The sequence below is a fragment of the Aphis gossypii genome, chromosome 2, assembly GCF_020184175.1.
Source record: "Aphis gossypii isolate Hap1 chromosome 2, ASM2018417v2, whole genome shotgun sequence".
Classification (NCBI taxonomy): domain Eukaryota; kingdom Metazoa; phylum Arthropoda; class Insecta; order Hemiptera; family Aphididae; genus Aphis; species Aphis gossypii.
In genome coordinates this window covers 88,919,786-88,942,778 of record NC_065531.1, presented here as the reverse complement: position 1 = coordinate 88,942,778, position 22,993 = coordinate 88,919,786, and the positions used below count along the sequence as shown (strand labels likewise).

At 28.0% G+C, this 22,993-nt stretch overlaps 1 protein-coding gene and 1 pseudogene across 1 annotated transcript; both read left to right on the top strand.

Annotated features, from left to right (window-relative positions):
- The first annotated feature begins 3,495 nt into the window (after positions 1–3,495).
- On the top strand, positions 3,496–6,626 carry LOC126549898 (uncharacterized). The gene is made up of 5 exons (XM_050200298.1): positions 3,496–4,155; positions 4,285–4,491; positions 4,881–5,598; positions 6,307–6,412; positions 6,485–6,626. The coding sequence occupies exons 1-5, from the start codon at positions 3,496–3,498 to the stop codon at positions 6,624–6,626; spliced, it is 1,833 nt and encodes a 610-aa protein (XP_050056255.1).
- An 11,412-nt stretch (positions 6,627–18,038) lies between these two features.
- LOC114121666 (zinc finger MYM-type protein 1-like) lies at positions 18,039–21,654 on the top strand (annotated as a pseudogene).
- The last annotated feature ends 1,339 nt before the right edge of the window (positions 21,655–22,993 follow it).

The following is a 22,993-nucleotide window of genomic DNA, read 5'->3' as shown; positions in this document are numbered from 1 at the left end:
TCAGTTTGGTACCGAAAATGGTTGAAAAATACCGAGTTTATTTTTTTAATCAAATATTTTGTAGTTTTGTACATTGCCAGAGATCTTTTTCAACCTTAAAAAGTTAAAAATTGAAAAGTTATCTAAGATCAACAATGAATGAAGTAATGTATTTTAGGAAATATTTTAAAAGTTATAAGTTATAACATAACTATATTAAATTCTCTGAGCGGAGCTATGAAGTCTGAAGCTAGTGGTTTTACAATGGTGTTTATTTATTTTATTTTTTTTATCATGTATACAAAATTTCTACTATATGTTGATTTCAATATGTAGTATCTTATCTTTTAGTAAATTGGATCAAGGTGGTACTCTAGGGACGTAACTTTTTGATTTTTTCAATAGTTATTTAATGACACGGAAAAACCACCGACAAATTACAAAAAACCGCTAAAATTTGGATTTTACTTTCTAACGCTTTGTTTATCACCATAAAAACGAATAAAAAAAAAAAATACATTTCAATATAAAATATCCAGACTGACAAACCATCTCCGCTCAGAGCATCGTTATTCTTATACAATGATAATATTATATCAATAAATTCAAGTTGTGTGTGTTCTTTATTAATATTTACCTATTTGATTAGCATTACTTATAAAAGTGTGTAAACCATATACAATTTTACAATACTAGTTATATTATTATACAGGTGATTTTTGAAAATATAAGTTGCTTTCGTTTGCTTAAAATTAAACCGATTTTAAAATTGTGTTTTATCCATATTATAAATCTACATAACAGATTTTAAACGTTTTATTTTTTTTAGACATTGGCAAAAGGAGGCTATTATTCATACGATACACATACAAGAAAAACTGTACTAGAATATCTATATATCGAATTAGAGTAACTGACTTTCCAATCATTAAATATACCGTAGATGTATAATAATTTTAATATAATAATAACTATTTTTATTTTTATTTAGTATCTATTTAAACATAAAAAAGTACCAATACATTTTTTACCAAAACCATTGTCAAACCATTTATTTATTTATTTATCACATAATTATAATACTATGTTCATAAGTTTGGACTTTGGATTCTAGTATTGTAATAGTTATGAATTAATTTTATTAATCGCGCTTACACGAAAAGTAAAACTACCTATGTAAAAAACATTTTTTAATTCTTTTTTTTTTTTGTGTAAATGGGCCTATTGAAAATTATTGTCGTGGGGGTCCAATCATTAGCCAGACCGACACTGGGTACATATGATTATAAATTATAGTATTTTATTTTAATTATTTGGTGACAATTTTAAGTACCTATCTATGTTCAGTTGGTTTTCTTGTTGGGTTAATGTACATATTATATCATATAAAAATGTTGTTAAAATTAAAAGTTTCTACCGTGGCTTGGCCATATACTGTGGCGTGAAGTCCACCCGGGGACGATAAAATATGTTTATCCACATACCGGGCGACTATCTAGTTGAACCACAGCCTCGGTGCCTGGCCAGCCGGAGAAGTACGCTCGACCGTGCTCGGCCGGTCCCGCGATCCTTGCACGCCCGGGAGGCTGTGGTTCAGCTAGATAGTCGCCCGCCCGGAATATTAATGTTGGCCGTGGCTTAGGTAGATAGAACGGCGGGTCTGCCCCGACAAATCGCCCGACGCGTCGATGTTATGAACGGTGCTGAAGTTAAGACCGAGGACAGCGTACGGAGAATAAGATCGCTAACCATTCATTCCCGGGGAGTCTAACCGTGACGATCACATGAATCGCAGCCGTCGAACCGAAAATCGAATTTTTATTCCGCGGTCCGATCGGTTTAAAAAATTCACACCGTATAGTAAATCGAAATAGAAACCGGAATGAATCACGGAAGAAAACCGCTAGCACATTTGGTTTCGGAGCTATTGGCCGTCGAAATAATGGAAACGAATACGCGTCAAAATAATCGACGGACAAACGTCGGCGCCAACCATGACCGTACGTAACCTACCCCGGACTTACGGTTCGGGTAGCGTCATGGTCGAACAATTTTGGTTCCCCAGATTTATCGACAATACTTAATTACGTAATTACAAATATGTTTACAACACAAGTTTTAAACAACTTGTTTTAAACATGTTTAAAACATAAATTCAAAACATTTATTTTGAATAATTCGTTAATTGTTTAAAACGAATAAAACGTATTACGTAATATGTTTAAAACAGTATAACTCCAAGTGAATATTGAGTTTTTTTGTTTTGAAACGTTTTAAATATACTGTTTGAACTGCTTGAAACTCAAACAATTTTTTTGTTTAAAACCCATTTTGAATAGAAAAAAACAGTTCAAAACAAACAATTTTTTTAAAATAAAAATACACCAACTGATTATTAATTGTAATCTGGTGTTATGCAAGGGGTTTAATATAGGCAATTTACAACACTTTCCGAACAAATACGTTCTGGGCAAATACGGTCCGAATGAATACGGTTTTAAGAGTCCGGGAAAATACGTTCCGGTCATATACGTTCCGGAAGAATACGGTTTATACTTTTTGGATTCCGTCGAAATACGGTCCGGATTAATACGTTCCGGAATTATACGTTCCAGACATATACTTTCCGGAACTATACGTTCCGTTAAAATACGGTTTATATTTTTTGGATTCCGTCGAAATACGGTCCGGATAAATACATTCCGGAATTATACGGTCCGGACATATACTTTCCGGATTATTATAGCCCCCCATCTCTTATGCGTCACGGACATTGAATAAAAGTGAAAATAATTATTCCACAACCGAGTTAGAATGTCTAGCTATAATTTTTGGGGTAAAACAGTTTAGACCATATTTATATGGAAGGAAATTTATAATACTTAGTGATCATCTCCCTTTGACGTGGCTTTTCAACTTAAAAAATCCATTATCGAAGTTAGCACGTTGGTGAATATAACTTGAAGAATATGATTATGAGATACGATATAAACCTGGGGTGCAAAATTCTAATGTAGATGCGTTAAGTCGTATGTATTCGATACAAGAAATTAAAAACCAGTCGTACGAGGAATTTCTTGGGAAAATGGAAACACAGTTAATTACTAATAGCAATGAAAAAAAAGCTATAGGTACACTTTTGGAGTCGCCAGTAGAGTATCATATAGTGACAGAAATAGCGAAACAATATAATTTAACATCAGGAATAAATTACGAAATAAAACGTAAGTTTGGAATTACTTCATTTTTACCAGTTAGTAAAGTGATAGGCGATACGCCGTATGTAGTACAGAATGACCGGTTTATAATATTTTTAGTAACGAAAAATAAAGATCGTCAGAGGTCAACGTACGAGAATATGTATATAGCGTTAGTGAACTTGAAACAGTTTTGTGAGGAAAATAATTTAGATAAAATAGCAATGAATAAACTAGGTATGAATGATGATTTACAGTGGGAAAAAGTAAGGTCAATGTTAAGATACATATTTCGTAATACTAAGATCGAAATTATGATATGTGCGAACGTAGAATATACGGAAGAGAGAAAGTAACTATATTAAAGCAGTTTCACGATTCTAAACTAGGAGGTCATTTAGGTGTTAATAAAACTATTAAACGCATACAGAAGCAATTTAGATGGAAAGGTATGAAAGATGATGTTAAAAAGTACGTAAAAAATTGTACATCGTGTCAAGTAAATACAATTTCAAATCGGCATGTAAAGCAACCAATGGCTATTACATCAACAAGTTCAAAACCATTTGAAAAAATATTTTTAGATATTGTAGGTCCATTACCAACGACCTTGTCTAGTAATAATTATATTTTAACAATGCAAGATGACTTATCTAAATACACGCTAGGAGTACCAATACCTAATCATCAGGCAAACACGGTCGCGGAAGCTTTTGTTCTACATTTCGTGTGTGTACATGGAATACCGGGAACGATATTGACAGATCAGGGAACGGATTTCCTTAGCAAAACATTTACGGAAGTTTGCAAATTGTTAAAAATAAATAAAGTTAATACTAGTCCTTTTAGACCACAGACAAATGGAGGTCTCGAAAGATCACATAGAACTTTGGCCGAGTACTTAAGACATTATGTGGATAAGAATTTAAATAATTGGAATCATTTGTTACCATATGCATTTTTTGTATATAATTCAACGGTACATACATCAACTAATTTTCAACCATACGCGTTAGTGTACGAGCGTACGTTAGAAATACCAATTAAATTAAAATCCGAGCCAGAGCCACAATATAATTATGATGATTATTTATATGATTTGAAACAGAGTATGCAAGTGTCGCATAAATTAGCGAGAGAGAAGTTAATAGAACACAAAGTAAAAAGTAAGGACCGATATGACAAAAATGAGAATCCTGTAAATATACACGTGAAAGATTTAGTACTTTTAAAAGATAACGCACATAAAAACAAACTTAATTCACTATGGTTAGGACCATATGAAGTAATTGAAGTAATAGGAGATGAAAATATAGTAATACAACGTGGCCGACGAGGCATTACCGTACATAAAAATAATGTAAAACGGTATTATAATGATAAAGCAAATGATTAATTAAAATATATAGTATAAATGAATAGATTAAGGGAGTTTGTAAAAAAAAAAAATAATAATTAATGATATGTAATAAACTAACAACCATATAACTAATGTTATTAAGTAGTAGGTACTATAATGAAGATATAATTTTACTTTTAGATTGGTGATGATGGTTGGACTTAACAGTGCTAATGAAATAAATTCATCGGAATATTATACATACATATCCCTATGAACAATCCAAGGTTTTTTATTATGAAAATTTAGGCCCCACTAAGGTGATAGGAGCAGAGTATAAACTGGTTACGTATTTTTCACTTAAGGAATATAATACAAAGTATGACTTATTAGGGTTGAAAATGAAAAATATAACAAATATATGCACTGACAAACGTCATATAGATTTGTGTGGGAAATATCAAATAGAAATAACTGATTTATATGATGAAATAACTAATCAAAAAGAACGATTGTATATGTCGTTAGGAGGTAGTGTTAATCAAACCGATGTATATCAAGAAAATAAACGAAACAAAAGGGGATTAATAAACATTGTTGGTAACGCAATGTATACATTATTTGGTGTATGTGATGATAAATGTGCAAAGAAAACTAGAGAAGCAATCAAACAAACAGAGGAAACAGGAGCTAATATTTTACATATAGTGAAATCGCAAACAACGGTAGTAAAAACAGCAGTTAAAAAGATTGCTAGTTCACTAAATCAAACAGAGGCACTATATAAAGAAATATCAACTAAAGAACAAAAATTACATGAGAGAATGATGCAATTACAGAATATAACTGATGACGTATTAGATTTACTATTGGCTGACGAAGTCCATAATCTATACACTATAATAACTAATCAGTATGCGTATGAAACCTCAACGTTGGAACAGATAATAACAGCTGTAAGAGAGGGGTTAATACATCCAAGTCTTATGACACCACAAGAACTTGCATCAACATTGAAAACAGCAGAACGAACAATTAAAAAACAATATGCTATACCTATGGGAACAAAAGCGTCAGAATTAAGTGAATTTTTAAAAATAACAAAAATAAGCGTATACTATGAAAATGAACAATTGGTATTTATTACAAGAATACCATTGGTTGTCGACGTAGAACTTTCATTATGTAATATAATACCTATACCAATAAAATTTGTTGAAGATGGAGTTGACTCATGGTATATTTCCACAAATACATATACTTACGTTGCAATAACTAAGGATAGAAAACAATTTACTACCTACACGGAAAAAGAGATAAAAGATTGCATTGAAACAGCAATATACAGAATATGCAAGGCTACACAGCCAATGTTAGATAACAATGATAATACACCATGTGAAATGCAAATATTTAAAACACCGGATGCATTACAAACGGGATGTAGTATCAACAAATTTCCATTACTTAGAAACATTTACCACAGAATTCTTAACAAAAACACACGGATACATGCTGGAGATGATACTTTGACAATAAGTTGCACAGATTTACCGGAATCTTTTGTTCAAGAAGTTAAGGTTTCAGGTGCAATAACTATATTAGACTTAAATTGTCAAGTATTCACATGTGACGCAGTGTTGACTCCTATAGAAGATATTTCGAGTACAAATTATAAAGATTTTGTACCTAATACTAAAATACAAAATATATTTAATAAAATACCTGAACATATACATAAATATAAATTGAGCGATGTATGGAATAATATATCAAAAATACAATTAACAGATCTGCACAGTGTGTCAAAATCACTTGATGAGATTCAGCAAATGATAGACGAAGAAGTTATTAGAGAACAAAGTCAAAAACACCAGTTCATACATTCAAATCTTTTGTATGTTACAATAATTTTGGCTATACTATCTATTATATTAATAATAGCCATATACATACTATTAAAATGTAGATACGTTAGCAATCGCCAAGTAATTGATATACCAAGAAGATTGGCTAACTATAGATCACAAATACGAAATGTAAGAAGGGGAAATTTTGCTTCAGAAATATATGATGAAGTACCATTTAGCGCACCACCATCACCACGTTAATATTAATATTAATATTAATAATTCATTATTATTCGTAAAAAAAAAAAATAATAAATAATAACAAATAATATAAAAATAAGTATAATATAATAGTCAATAAATATATATAAAATGTAACATAGGATATAATTAACTAATATTGAATTGTTTATATTATTCAGAAAAGAAACACATAAATTCATAATCATGGACTTTGAATTTTCAATGGTAAAACGAACGAGTATAGTAGTTATCTCTGGTGCTATGTCAAATAGCTTGGAGGGATTTGAGGTTAGTAAGTTAGAAGGTAGACCTTTATTACTACCAATTGACGAAAAAGCTAGACCTATGATTGAGAAAGAGTTGCAAGTAGCAGTTAAAGAGATAAAAAGAATATTTGTGTGTAAAACGGAGTTACGAGATGCGTGTTTAGATCAGTTACAACAGAGTATAAATTCAACAAGAAATAATCTAACGAGAGAGTATATTGATCATTATATCAAACAAGGGAATAAGGAAAATAATATAATAGTAGTGTGGAATGGGCATTCGGATAAAACAATTTTACAAAGGTTAAATTTAAATTATCCAATGTTAAACATTACATGTTATGATAAGTATTTTAATAAGAATTTTTTTATTCAGTTTGAGAAATTGAGCAATAGGGAGATTATTTTTGAAATAGATATAGGGAAATTTGATAAAACAGGAAGATTGTTGAATTTAGTAGAAACGCATGATAGAATATGTATAAAAAAACATAAGACTACGTATGCACATGATCCGAGATTGGATGACGTGGAATATACCAAGTGTATATTCAACTATGTGTTAAAAAAGCAACAATACGAGAATTTAATAAAACATTTTTAGAATATAAATACTGTTATATCCTATGTTTAAGTTTAGTTATTCAGTCATTTAATTTGGTATGTGGGTAGAACGTAACGTTCGTGTGTAATATTAATTAATTATTCACAAATTTATTTTATTATTTTAATTGTATTAATCAAGGTGAAGGAGATTTAAATATTAAAAAATATATATATTAATAATATATACTGTACTAACATACTTTATATTGTATTCTTATTTATTTAAAATTTGATATAACTAATATTATTATTAAGTTACCAATGTAAAACTGAAATTGTAAGTGTAACTGAGTGCATTTAAGAAAAATTGTAAAGATTTCTGTCTTGCAGACATAAACCTTTTTTTTTGTGGGGAGGTGTTATGGGCTACGAGATATCTATAAGATATCTACGAGATTACAAGGCTAAGTTAGTATGACCATGCCTCGTGTCAAGGGTAATGCGGATGCTACTATGACCATGACACGTGTCGGGATAGTAAGCGCACCAATAATTACAGTGCACTAATGATGCATTTGAGATGTTATTGCACATTCTCAAATTCGTGTCCGAATTTGCAACAACAACAACAAGGACGCCTGGTTTTACCCAGAAGGCGACAACACGACGTAAACAAGAGACGCACCACAATATATAAGGGAGCCCGAAGACCAGCAACGGCAGATGTACCAAAGCTATCAACAACTGAGCACTTTCACGTCACTCAGCCACTTATTTATTTGTTACATGTATTTTGTTTGTATGCAATAAAACATATTACGTTATTAAGTTTAACTTTCATTCAAATTAACCATTTGGATTCAAATCTGATACTGGCACGCAACATGAGTCAAAAACAGAAACTCTAAATAAAAGGTAAGTTTATTATTTAATATCAAATAATGTCAAGTATTTTTAATGAATTTTTTTAAAAAAAGAATATGTTATTTCTTTAACATAGCTTAGTCTTGAAAAATAGATCGACAGTGAGATATGTTGAAATTGAATGGCTTAATTATCAAATGTTTGCGTATAAACAGGTACCCATTATAACAATGAAAAATGCATGATTATTTTTTCAAGTAATTTTTGTTATTTCTTTTTATTTACCCAAAAAATATCATAATCAGTACTTCTTATAAATTATTCTTAAGATTCTTAAATTTAATTCTCCATAAATCATAATACTTTTGTGTTTCAACATACATATTATTTTCAAATATTTTTTAAAGAACTATTTTACCATGGAAATTCTAATATAATATGTTTTTCAATGCATACCTACTACCTAGTTATAAGTAAAATATTCCTAGGTGAGAACTGTTAATGGTGGTGGTACCAGAAAAGTGCGAGTACAAAAATCATTCTACAAGTCTGATGTGGTTGGTCTAGCTTAAGAATTATTTTTTCCTGGTGGAAAATCATCCAAAGGAATGATTGATCAATTCTCAACAAATTTATTCGACTTCCTGAAAAATGATTTACCTGATGACTTGTCAGTAGGTGATTTATATGATAAAACAGGTAGGTACATAACAACATAAAAATAATTTCTTTAATTAGTTTCTGAGAGAAGCGAGGAATGTATTGGTTTTACCCCATATAGCAAATGCGATATATTGATATATATTTGATATTCAGTTTATATAATTTTTTGTACATTCGATAGGTAATATTCATACGATATTATAAAGATAACTGAAAATCAATGTATGTGTTTATATATTTCTATGATAACTTCACTATATCAAAATTCTGATATTAAAAATATAATTTTCGCACAATGTACATTAGATATATTATGCACGATCAGTGCCGCAACTAGCGGGAGGACCAGGGGTGCTCAGCACCACCAAGAGGCCTCAGTTTATAATTAATTGGGGCCCCCAAATTTATAGAAGTCTAAAAAAAAAAATTAAAAAAATTCTCATTTCATGTACATAATTACACTATTACGATCATACAAAATATTACATTTGATTTTCAGTATTGCGTATTTGTGTGTCTACAATCTATATTGTTGTACGTAGTCGTAGTACGTTGTTATAAGTGTTATAACAAGATTTTATATTTTTATATTATTTTAATTGTCTGATCCAGCTAGCAGTGGTGCCTCAATGGTTTACGTAGTGGTCGGTGGGAAAGAGATAAGACTATTTGATGTTAATATTGAATTATTTTTAGAAAACCCGATATTATTTCTATCGATAACAAAAATGACATACATACAAGTACAATAATATATTACAGCCTACAGCTGGTTACACACTTACACTGGCTTATGGCTACAATACACATTCTAATATTCAATGAAGTATTATATTATAATATTTTTGTGTGCGATATGGCATTATGACGAATATAGGTTATAAATGGGATTTCCAGTATTTTCACTGGCATGGCACCCGCATTTATGTATAATATAAAATATTAATATTCCAGTATTATGTGACTATGTGTAAGTGTTTACTGTTTAGTTTCAGTATTTACCGTCTCGAGTATCGACTGTTGAGTGTTGAGTCTCCTCTTAAAATCTATTGAGTTTTACAGTAAGTTGTGCATTGAGCTTATCGTCTCTGTGGTTGTGCTTTATTACTTGTAAAGTTATAAATTATTTGATTATCATATGATAATTTTAAATAAATAATTATTATGTCGTCACGAAGAGTATATGAAAGTGGTTTTGCTAAACGCAAGGCAAAAGAACAAAGAACCGCCAGTTTGGATTTAATGCGAGGTTCAATGACTAAATTTCTTCGAAAAACATCAGTAACTTCAGGTAAATATGGATTAAAAATTAAAATAAGTATCTTTGAAAGTATTTTTCGAAATTCTCAATAATTTTTCTATAATCTTTAATAACTAGGTGCCTAAAATTTCTAAATACGGTATAGGTATAGTATAGGTAATATGTTAGGTATGGCGTGTAATTTTAATTAGGTACCTACCTATTTATGTAGTCATAACTCCAAAACTATTAGTGTTTGGATAGGTTGAGATATGACATTTTTTTAAACTAAATCATGCAAAGCAAAAATGCATGGATAGATATAAATTATAATTATTTGATTTAAAATGTAAAAAGAATTTGAGTGTTAATCAGTAAAAATATTTATCAATGTTAATGTTTTTAAAAAATGAAACATTTGTGGTTACAAATGAAAATGTAAGAGATGAAGCTGAAGCAGGTACATCTATAATTAATAACATAATATTATCATCTCAAAAAAATGAAATTAATAATGTAAAATCATTGAATTTTGGTAAGTTATATATTAACAGAATTTGAGTGTTAAAAAATCAGTATAAATATTTATCAATGTTAATGTTTTTAGAAAATGAATCATTTGTGGTTACAAATGAAAATGTAACAGATGAAGCAGAAGTAGATACATCTATAAATAAAATAGTTTTATCATCCCAAAAAAATGAAATTAATAATGTAAAATCATTGAATTTGGGTAAGTTATATTTTATATTATTATTTATAACAAAATAGTAAATATGTTACCTTTAAATATTTTAGCTAAATAATTTACTGATCAATATCTTTGTATATCAAAGATTCAATTTAATTTGGGTAATATTCTTTAATTTAAAACACCTTTTCTTATAAAAAACAGTTAATATATAACAACATATATTTACATATGTTTATTTGTTTAGGTATATATTATTAAATTATTATTTAATAAACTTTGTTTTTCATTTTAAACTTACTTTAATTTTATTTAACATAATGTATTTTAGTGGATATATACCTGTACCAAAACATTAATAATATTTATGTGTTTAGAAAATAGAGGACTTTTATAACTTCCCACTGTGCAAAAATACATCTCAGGTTTATCACATAGAAGTTATGCATAATGTTGTGAAGTTTAAAATTTATCCCAGAGACCTCCGAGAGACCATGCTGGCAATGCTAATGCCAAGTTACCGAGAGTTAAAATGTGAGGTTTAATCTGAACTTCCCTCCAACTACTCATTGTAACTTCTATAATCTTGTTATTTTATTTACATTCTATAGAAATGTAATAGTTTTGTTAAAGGGAAGTTCAAAATGCAACTTCCCTTGGACTTATAATTTTTATTTCCTTACAACAACACATTGTAACATCTATAAATAGACACTTTTCAACTTATCTGTTGATATTATGCATACCTAATATCTATATTTATATTACAAGTCATTCTTAATACTTATACTTTTTCAGTTTTGAATAGGTATATTAAAAGAAAAAACAGGTTTAATCAGCTAAGAACAATTTTTTATTAAAATGTATAAATCTTGTAATATAATTAATATTTAAGTATAATGATTTAACTATCATTACAATATATACTACTAGATAATTCAAAAGATGCGTTATACAAAATAATAGTATGTAGTTAAAAAAAAAATCATACAATGGGTATACTCATAATGAGTAAATACTCAAAAACTACAAATTGATCATATAAAATAAAAATTGTAAAATGTCATCCATTAGCTGTATTAATCTTATGTAAATCTTATAGCATAATTAATATATTTAGAAGAATACTATATTGAACCATCTTGTTACAATATATAATACTATATAATTCAAAAAAAAAAAAAATCATACAATAGGTATACTTATAAATTATAATGAGTAAATACTCAAAAACTACAAATTGATCATATAAAATAAAAATTGTATAATGTCATCCATTAGCTGTATTAATCTTATCTAAATCTTATAGCATAATTAATATATTTAGTAGAATACTATATTGAACTATCTTGTTACAATATATAATACTTTATAATTCAAAAGATGTGTTATACAAAATAATAGTAGTAAAAAAAAAAAAAAATCATACAATAGGTATAAGGTGTGCTTATAAATTATAATGAGTAAATACTCAAAAACTACAAAATGATCATATAATATAAAAATTGTAAAATGTCATCCATTAGCTATTAATAATGTTTAAATTAAAAATAACAGAATAATCCAGTAAATGAATCCTATAATAAATAACAACTAAAATTAGAAAGAAAAAAACAAATACCTAACAATGTATGTTATATACACTAATCAAAATAATAAAAGATACCAATATTAAAAATATTTTGTAACACATATGAATGAATGTACTTATTATATTTTAATGATTTATTGTTAGCATACTGTTAATAACTACATTACCCAAAGGAGTGTAATAATGTCATAGCAATAGCTTTAGATTCTGATATTTTGATAAAAAAACATTTGAATGCTATATCAGACAAGTTAATATTAACAGATTCAGATACATTAAGAGTATTTACAAAAAACATAGTAGTTTTATTCGAGTCTACAGGGGTTAAATACAATGGAGAAATATGATTAAATTTACAAATATTAAACAATAATTGTTCGTCGGAAGTTTTTATAATTTGTTTTATTTCGGAAATTGTTTTACAAGTTAACATAATATATTTGTCTTTTACTTTATTACAATTGAATACACTGCTATTTACTTTTACTTCCTTATAATATGTAAAAAAAGGATTAAATACTGATTGTTGCATTGGAATTTCATTTTTAAAAATTGGAGGACTATCTAGTGATATGATAACTTGAGAATTATTTATATTTTGTTGTTCAATAATTCGATTACAAGCTTCTTGTAAAGGAAACCTCGAATTCTTTAGTTTTTTTTTATGTCTTGCAAAAAGTTTTCAAATTTGAAGGCACTGAAATTATCAAGAGGTCCGTGCAATTTTACACAATCAGGTAAATGAATCAAATTATGAACATTATAGTTCACAAACTCAGCACCATAATGAATAGGATAATCAATAACAAATTTAGTTAATAATACTTTTGCTTCATCATTAAATAAATAACAAGTATTGTGACTTATTAAAAGTCGAATAGCACAGTGCAATAGCATGAAATGGGAATATAAGGATTTTTTTAACTTGCCTTTTAAAACTATTGGCCCTGTGTACAGAACAAATGTACGGAATTCAGTTGCTTTCCAGTAATCAAAATCAACTAAAGGTCTAGGCAAACGAACAAAATCAGAAGGAATATATTGTCGTACATTTTCGATACTAGAATTTATATCATCTAAATTTATTTGGACAATTCTATTTGGTTTCTTTCCCTTAACCCAAAACTTAATAAGTTTTTTTACCACTCCAAGACAGACAACATGCATGTAATCTAATGTAACAGTTGATACCATATCAATTGGTAAGCGTTCCAAAGGTGAAAACCCTTTATGATAATCATCATCAATTTTTAGACGAAAACTATTATCTGTTCGCAATGACGAATTCACTCCCAAATATGTCATTCGACCTTCATAAGAACCCTCTTCAGTGCACATATTACAGCCAAAATAAGCATTGTGACCTTTAACGTTTAATATAAAGGCTTTCGCCGGTGCATCGCAAATCACTTGAACTAACGTAAAACAAAAATGTATTTTTTCTATTTGAATACCATCATTTAAAATTAGTTGAAGTTCATCAATAAAAGGTGTTAAAAAAGTTTCTATAGAATGGGGTTTTTTTTTATTACTGTAATAAATACCAATAGGAATAACTAGTTTTGACATACAAGGTATATTAACAATAGACAATAAAATTGGCCAAAATACACTTTTTGAAGCTTTAGCAATCGGAAGACCATCAATGTTTAAGCCTAATTCAATCATAACTTCTGCATTGTTGAAACAATTCTTATAAGTCTTGAGAATCGATCTAAACATAAAGTCTATACCGAGATGAATATATGAACCTGGATCTACTGATATAATATTATATTTTTTAGGAGTATTTAATAACGTTCTTACATCTTTTGGAACATCATGGCCTTCTGACCGAAATATTGATAGTATGTCATTCATACAATTGTGAGAAACATTGTATTTTGCAGCTAATTCAGATAATTTAGTTGTTAGGGTTTTTTTTTTATTTGACATAATATGGTTTTCATCAAAATTGAGATCAATATCAATTGGTAAGATAATATTATTATCTGGTGGAAAAAATGTATTAATTAAAATATTATCATTACTAGTATTTATTTCTGAAGTTGAGGCATTTTCTTGAACTTGTTGAACTGATTTATATGTTAAAGATGAATCTGTTGAACTTGAAGAATGCAATATACTTAAATTATCCGTTTTTCTTGTGTCACTAACTTTGGACTTAACAAAACGTTGAAAATGTCTCTGAGACATTGAATCCAATGTACAGCGTTTTTTTCGCTCAATTTTCTGGAAAAAAAAATATTAAGTCTTTATTAAAAAAAAAAAGGTATCTATTATATTAAATAGTTAACACTAAGACTAAATTGAATATTGAATTAAAGTACATCTTACATTTAAGAAATAGCATAAAAGGAATATAATTATTGAAGTAATAAATTTGTAACAGCTGTAGGTACTGTAAACTATATATACATCTGGATTCTGTAACACATTATAAAACATTTATATTTAATGTATTATTATAATATACACATTTTGTTTTATAATTATACTTTTTGTTTTCATAGCAATTTATTGATGAGGTTGAGAAAGCCTGTCCATATCTCTTTTGTGACGCTGAGTACCATGTCTGAACCAATCTTTTATAAACTTCTCAAAGTCACTTTCAGTACAATTAAATTTAGCTCTAGCAATATCTAATGAAAACAAATAAATTATATTAAAATACCAGTAATAAACCCAACATATTATGTTTATGTAGGTTAATATAAATTACCCAACATATATCTCATCAGTTTTAAATCTTTTAGTTTAAAGTTATGTTCTTTTGTGTGATGATCTCTACCAAACCCTGTCCATGAACATCTCTTTGCTAATTCATTTGAAAATATCCTTTATAATAACCTTTTAACCAAATTCTTTGAATCAGTTCCTCCAATAACCATCATATAAGATTTCTGAAATTAAAATTGAAACTACTATATTTATCAATAATAATAATAATAAATAATTATAATTCCAACCATTTTATTACTAAAATCTTCATTATTGGCGATTTTTAGTTCAATATTAGTTAAATCATCAATTAATGTAAGGGGAAATAAACAAACAAATTCATCATCAATTGGTTGTGTTTCTTGTACAGCTTTTTCAGTAATTATTTTTTCCATTTTAGACAGTCTAGAATCTATTCTTTTTACATACATATTAATAGATAAGACAGTTTCAAGAATTTGATGCATTTGTTTTTCATGGTTTAGTGTTGTGTTCTCATCAATATTATTACAATTATTTGCTTGTGTACAAACTGTATTATTTGTGTATTTATCTAAATCACAAATATTAATAATATTTGTAGCATTTTGATCAGAATTTTGATTCATTTCGAGTTCAATATGGTTCATAATTCCATTTTGAGGACTTTCCATACACAATGATGTGCCATCAAGTGCTGATATATAAAAAAATATAATTTTAAATTAATTTAAATCTATAGAAAATTTTTTTATGAACATATATACATATGTACATACCATTATTTATAGCAGGATAGTTGCAACCGTTTAATGATTCAAAAGCATCTAAAATATAAAAGTATTTTAAGTATTTATAATATACTTATATTGTTTCTAAGTCAAAGACATGTTATAAAAATATATATTTATTATGCTACAATAAATTATATTAAATCAGAAAATAATACTAACCTGACATATACTTTGTTAAATTTAAAGAACTAGACATATTTGTTGGTGTATTTTGTATTTCCTGAATAATCCGTTTTTTAGGAGATAATATTTTTATTGGGGATAACTCATCACTACTGGAATCTATAAAAATAATTAATTATTTAAGAGATGTCAGTTGAAAAATTCAATTTTTGAGTATAAAAATTAAAAACATTAATTTTTGTATGTATACTACCGTCAGTACTAGCTACAGGAGACTCATTTCCATCATAATTTGAAAAACTTGAAAATAGTTTTTTTGCTACTTTCTTTCTTTTTCCTCTTCCTAAATTTATTGGGTTAATTGGTTCAGACTCAGACATAGATTCATCTACTAATAACTGTTCACGTTCTTTGGCCTTGCTAATAGAGTCTATTAAAAATATATAGGTTTTACATTTATAATGGTTATAGGTAGGAATAAATATGTATTTTTAATAGTTATATGAAAAAATATTAATATAATATGTAGTATATTCTACTTTTCCTCCCCTTATACCATCATCCATCAAGGGTTGGATGTGGAAAAATAAAAAGTAAAATAAGAAATATCACCATAATATGGTAGACCAATCATTTTCACATCGTAATCCAACCAATCATTAGATGGGTTTCCACATTTGTTGATTAATGCACTTGTCATTTTTTGTTTAGGCCATTTGCATATAATATCACCATTATCTCTTTTAAATAACCAGTTATTAGGAACAACAGAACACTCCTTTGTTTTTAAAAATATTATGACATTCCACTGAAAATAATATAGATTACATTTTTATAATTATTAAAAAAAAAAAAAACAATAAAATATACCTATTACATTTACCCATTTTACCTAGTAACTTTAAATATCAGGCACATGGAATTTTTAACTAAATATATATTTAGTATTATATATATTTATATAATATATATTATTAATTTTTAACATTTAAGTACATGCTGCTTTATAATCTTACTCAGAAAATTAATTATTTACCCTTTATGCTATCTCTTAAAGTATAAATTAATATTTAAAATTTAAGATTATAAATAGATTAAGTACTATACCTACCTATACATGTATTTAATTATCATAATATAAAAATCCTGGTTATGCACCTGCTATAATAGATGTAAATATATATAATATATATATACATGTATTATTAGGTACCATGCTAAAAGCGTTATCACCTGAGAGGGCGCTACACCCGCTTGCATTTTCTGTCTTACAAACGCATACCTACCCATGACAAAATATTTTATTTTGTTTTATTTTGTCATGCGCATACCTCACTAGCAATAGATTGTACTCAAAGTAGATCACGTTAAGCTCTGTTATTTTACAAATTTAAGTGAATTAATTCATTATACAATTTTAAAGTAAGATTATTATCTAGACAATCTCATAAACTTTTTATTGGGTAGGTATCTAAATTTTTATTTCAGAGCGAGTTAGAGTACCTATTTTAAAATTGTAAATTGTTTGTACATCTTAAAATAGGTACTCATAACTCGTTTTAAAATTCAAGTACCTAGGTATAACAAAAAGCTTATGACATTGCAGATATAATAATCTTAGGTTAGGTACCTTTAAATTTTATGAAATCACCATCAATTTTAAACTTACGGGGCTAAACGTGATCTGCTGAGCGTAAAGCCGTAAAATTTGGTATGTTACAAACTTGTAAGACGTAGACAACAAATGCCATGCTTTAGTGTAGGTCTGTGTATATATTATAACGCATGATGCATGACAAAATGGAATTATATAGTTTATTTTGACATTATGCTATAATATGTACCTAATACATATTATAATATAATACGGTGATATTTGTTATTATATTTATTAATACGCATAAATACGTTAGGTATATTCATACTTACCATTTTATTTGTTAGATTTGATGATGAAGCCTGCAGCTGCTGTAACTGCTGATGGTTTACAAGAGTTGCTTGGTTGTAATTATTTGATGGAGTAGTATTATTATTGTTTTGCTGCATCGTATGATTATTATTGAAAAATAGGTTAATTATAATTTATTACAGCGAAACTGTGAAAGAGTTGCGTGCGTAGTACCGTGCGACTGTAACGTACGCGTCTGCACTCTGCACCATAGAAAATGCACGACTTAACAAAACTGTACAACTTATCCTGACTGCTGTAGTGCTGTCCGAGTCCGACACACAATATAATGTGATAATACAATATTACGATAATATAATATTAAAACATGGGGAAATATAAAAATATAACTATAATTAGAACCCAAACAAATACAACTCACGGGCCGCGTCACACGCGCGCGAGTTCGGCGTATATATTTTACCAACCGTTGTCTCGTTTGTTGGTATTTTATGGATCAACGTATAGTAGTTGGTTTTTAACTGCTCATGGTAGTTATTATTTATCACTATAATTTCAGAACTAAATATATATATAATTTAGACTTCTAAGAGAAACCTATGCTATATGTTTTTGAGATGTTAATAATGCAACTAAAATAAAACTTCGCAGAGAAGTATTAATTTAAAAGTTGTATAGAAATCTTAAAGTAACGTTTCAATGATGTTACACTATATAAGTTTTGTCATTGAACTTCTAAGAGATGTTCATGCTATATGTTTTTGAGATGTTAATAATGCGACTAAAATAAAACTTCGCGGCGAAGTATACATTTTAAAGTTACATAGAAATCTTATGGTAACTTCTCAATGCTGAAATATTATATTAGAATCATTAATCTGTTTCGCATAGATAACCATGCCATGTTATATTAAGAAATTGATAATGTGACCAAAATCTAACTTCTCACAGAAGTTGTGTGACTCCTTTTGCACAGTGGGTTAGGTATGTTTTTATTTATAACATAATATTTGATTTTGTATCTTGCTAATTGTTAATTAAACTAACTGTAAACTGTTTTATATTTTTAATGCCTTCAGTTTTCTGTAACCTAACCTATTTTACCCACCACTACCTATTTATATTCATAAATTTAAAACTATTTTTATTACATTTTAGAGTTGATCAAATGCAAATACTAAGAAATCTTAATCGTACTCTCTAGTCTGATCAATTTTACTATTTTCATCAACTTCTGATTTATATCAAGAATTTTTTTTATATTATTTTTTAAATGTTGAAAATTAAGGTGTCAAATAGATTTTTCCCATTAATTTAAAATTTGTAATTAGGCAATTAGTATTATATTAAAACAATAATTTATTCTTTATATTTAATTTACCATTATAGGTATTTCTGATGATTTTTCTTTGGATTTGAATTGTGAATTTCCAACTGATCGTGGAAAGTTTCCTGATATTATTAAAAATTCCAATTTAAAAAGACAAATAATTTCGTTTGGTCCTTGCAAACCAAAAATCAAATTTCCGCTTAGTATCACGAATTTTAAAGACAGTGAAGACAGCAAAAGCCGAAAATTTTCTGTCGAATATTATTTTACTACAAATTTGTCTGGCCAAAAAATACCCCGAGGCTGGCTCTGTTATTCTATTATACTTGACAAAGTATAGTGTGAATCGTGTTGGTTGTTTGCGGATAGAAAACATTCTTATTTCAAATCTAATTGGATAAACGGAATTGATGACTGGCAACATTTAACATTGAAAATTAATAAACACGAATCATCTATTCAGCATATTGAAGCTGTTAAATTACGTACAATTTGGTCAAAAAATTTAACGATTGATCAATCAACAGAAATTTTAATATCTAAAGAAGCTCAGAAATGGAGGAACATTTTAACTCGTTTAATAAAAATAATTTTATTTTTAACAGCTGGAAACACTGCCCTTCGAGGCAATGAAAGAAAATTGTCTGAAACTAATCCATCTGAAGGAAATTTTATTCGGGCTGTTAGACTTCTTGCTGAGTTTGATCCTGTGTTAAATGGCTTACTACTCACTGAACAATCACGAGTTAAATATTTGAGTTGGAAAATTCAAAACGAATTAATTGAAATATTAGCTACTAACTTGCAACAGTTAATATGTGAAGAAATCAGATCAGCTCAATGTTTCTCTATCATAATTGATTCTACGCAAGATATAACCAAGATTGACCAAGTTAGTTTTATTTTTCGGTACACAATTGTTGATTATAAAGAATCTAAGTTAGAAATCAAAGAATCATTTTTAGGATTTTATCCCTTAGATAAACATGATGCTGAAGGACATGTTAATTTAATTAAAGCAGTCTTAAATACTCACAACTTGGATATAAGTAAATGCAGGGGCCAAGGTTATGATAGTGCCTCTGTAATGAGTGGTTGTTTCTCAGGTGTTCAAAAAAGAATTTCAGACATAATTCCTAAGGCGTCATTTGTACACTGTGCTACTCACAATTTGAATCTTGTGTTATCCGATATGGCAAAAAGTACACCAAAAATGTTAAATTTTTTTAACATTATTCAAGATTTGTTTTTATTTTTTAGCAGTAGTTCTCCTAGATGGGCAACTTTGGCTTTAGGCGATGATGTTGCAAAAATTGTATTAAAGAAAGTGAGTACCACCCGATGGGAGTCGAGACATAATGCAGTTTTTGCCCTAAAGTTTCGATACAAAGATGTATTAAAATCATTAACAAGTATAATTTTAACTAGTGATAAAAAAGAAGAAAATAATAGAGCTAAAGGTCTGAAAAAAAAACTTGAATCTTTTGAATTTGTATTAATTCTTTTTATATGGGAACAAATTTTAAGACCTTTTTATATAGTTTCCAAGAAAATGCAATCAATTGAAAAAAATCTTCATATTGCATGTCAATATTTACAATCAGCTGTTACATCCATTGAAAATCTAAGAGATAAGTACGAGTGTCTTGTTAATTCAGCCACAGACTTGTGTAATAGTTGGGGCATACCAGTCAATAACATTACAAAACGAAAAGTATTTTCTAAAACGTTTTTTGGTGATTTAGATGGAGATAAACGACATGATATAGCACAAGAAAATCTCAAAGTTAAAGTATTTTTACCTGTAATTGATACAGCTTTAGTACAACTTAAATATCGTTTTCTAGGTTTACAAAAGGTTGTTGATAAGTTTAACTTTTTACAACCACAAAATATGTTACAATTCAGTGAAGAAAATCTTGTTAAGGCAACATATGACTTTATTATATTTTATGAAAAAGATATAAGTTCCGATTTTACAAGACAAGTATTATCAATAAAAGAATTATTAACTGATTCACTTTCAAAAATCAAAACTATTAAAGAACTAGCAAAATGTATATTAGAAAATGATTTAGGATCTCTGTTCAAAGATGTTTTAACTGCTTGTGTAATTTTTACATCATTACCCGTCACAGTAGCATCAGCAGAGCGTTCTTTTTCCAAGCTCAAAATTATAAAAAATTATTTGAGGAACTCAATGGCACAAGAAAGACTTACAAATATCAGTATACTATATATTGAACGTAATAGAACTCAAGATTTGAATATAAATCAAGTAATTGATTTCGCCAACAAAAAAGCTCGAAAAAAGAACTTTTTGAAATAGTAATTATTTATTAATTATTTGTAATTTAAAATTAATTATATTTTAAAGAAAATTTTGGTTTTTTGTGTATTAAATAGTGTAGTGATCGCTGTGCAGGACACTGCGACTTCGTACAAATTAATTATTTAAACGACGTAGCACGTTCTGTGGTTGAGCTTGAGTTGTTGTGAGAAAGGTAGGTGTTGAAAATTAAAACACTTGTTGTTTTAATTGAAATAAAGTAAATGTTTTATTAAGTTAAACAACATGAAACATTAAATAATGACATAAAACAAAAGTAAAATAGCTTGCTGCTATGTAAAAATTACAAGTACTGGGAATGACCGTAAACTCGCGGCGATGTGGCTGTGACAAAGTCCACAAAGCAATAGTCTTACATTGGAGTTAACTACCTTCTTGAATAGTACTACCTTTCTAAATACTTCTAAATACTCTACTCGTATTTATATGAGTTCTCAATGACGTACAGGGGACTAGTATTCTATTTTAGAGTGATATGATGATTTACATAATCATCATTATATAATTATATAACCATCATATAATGATATCATCATAATAATATCATATAATTATATAATTATTATTCAATCGACAGAAAAACTATGTTTTTCTGATCTCTGGCCTATTGCTTATAATGCAGGTGTATTAATACACATTTCCCATAATTTAATAATCTATCCCAATTAAATATAATGTAATCTAATATAGTATAACACCAGTGCATTGGGTTTACTACAATAGTTTTATAGTTTTATGTTTATTATTATGTGTACCTACCTTTTCCACTGATATAAAAAAGAGAATTTTATTTGATGAGTACCATATATTATGAAGTTTTAAGTAAGTTGTACTTATAACTCTCTACTTATTTATTTATTTTTATTTAAACAGGCTAAAGCTCAATATTTTATAATATGTGTATTAATAATTGAGATTAAAAATAATTATAATGAGTACATGAATAAATCAAAAGGAGAAACAATAAATAAATAATAATATTATAATAATTTGAGAAATAGAAACAACAATGTGACTACTGATAATATCTAGTAATATAATTACAAAAATACTCAATAGTGTGAAAGTTTTAAAAAATTAATCTGGATATTATTAGCTAACTTAATGATGCATTTTTTGTATAGTTCGTTCTGTGCAAGTGATTGTTAAAGGTATAAGTATTCCTGGTTTGTCGTTTAGGCCTTAAGGACATAAACAATGTATAGAACTAAACATTTTTACACAATTTATGTAGTCATTTACCAATCTAGAAATAAGAATTAATAATAATAATAATTCTTATAAATAAAAATTCAAATATAATGTTTTTTCTGTCAGC

What these genes read in the sequence shown, in the direction of transcription:
- LOC126549898 (XM_050200298.1), top strand. Translation starts at nt 3,496, where the DNA reads ATGTGCGAACGTAGAATATACGGAAGAGAGAAAGTAACTATATTAAAG. An exon ending in TAATAGGAGATGAAAATATA is followed by an intron (nt 4,492 to 4,880) that starts GTAATACAACGT and finishes TTTTCACTTAAG; the next exon opens with GAATATAATACAAAGTATGA. An exon ending in TTCATACATTCAAATCTTTT is followed by an intron (nt 6,413 to 6,484) that starts GTATGTTACAAT and finishes ATTAAAATGTAG; the next exon opens with ATACGTTAGCAATCGCCAAG.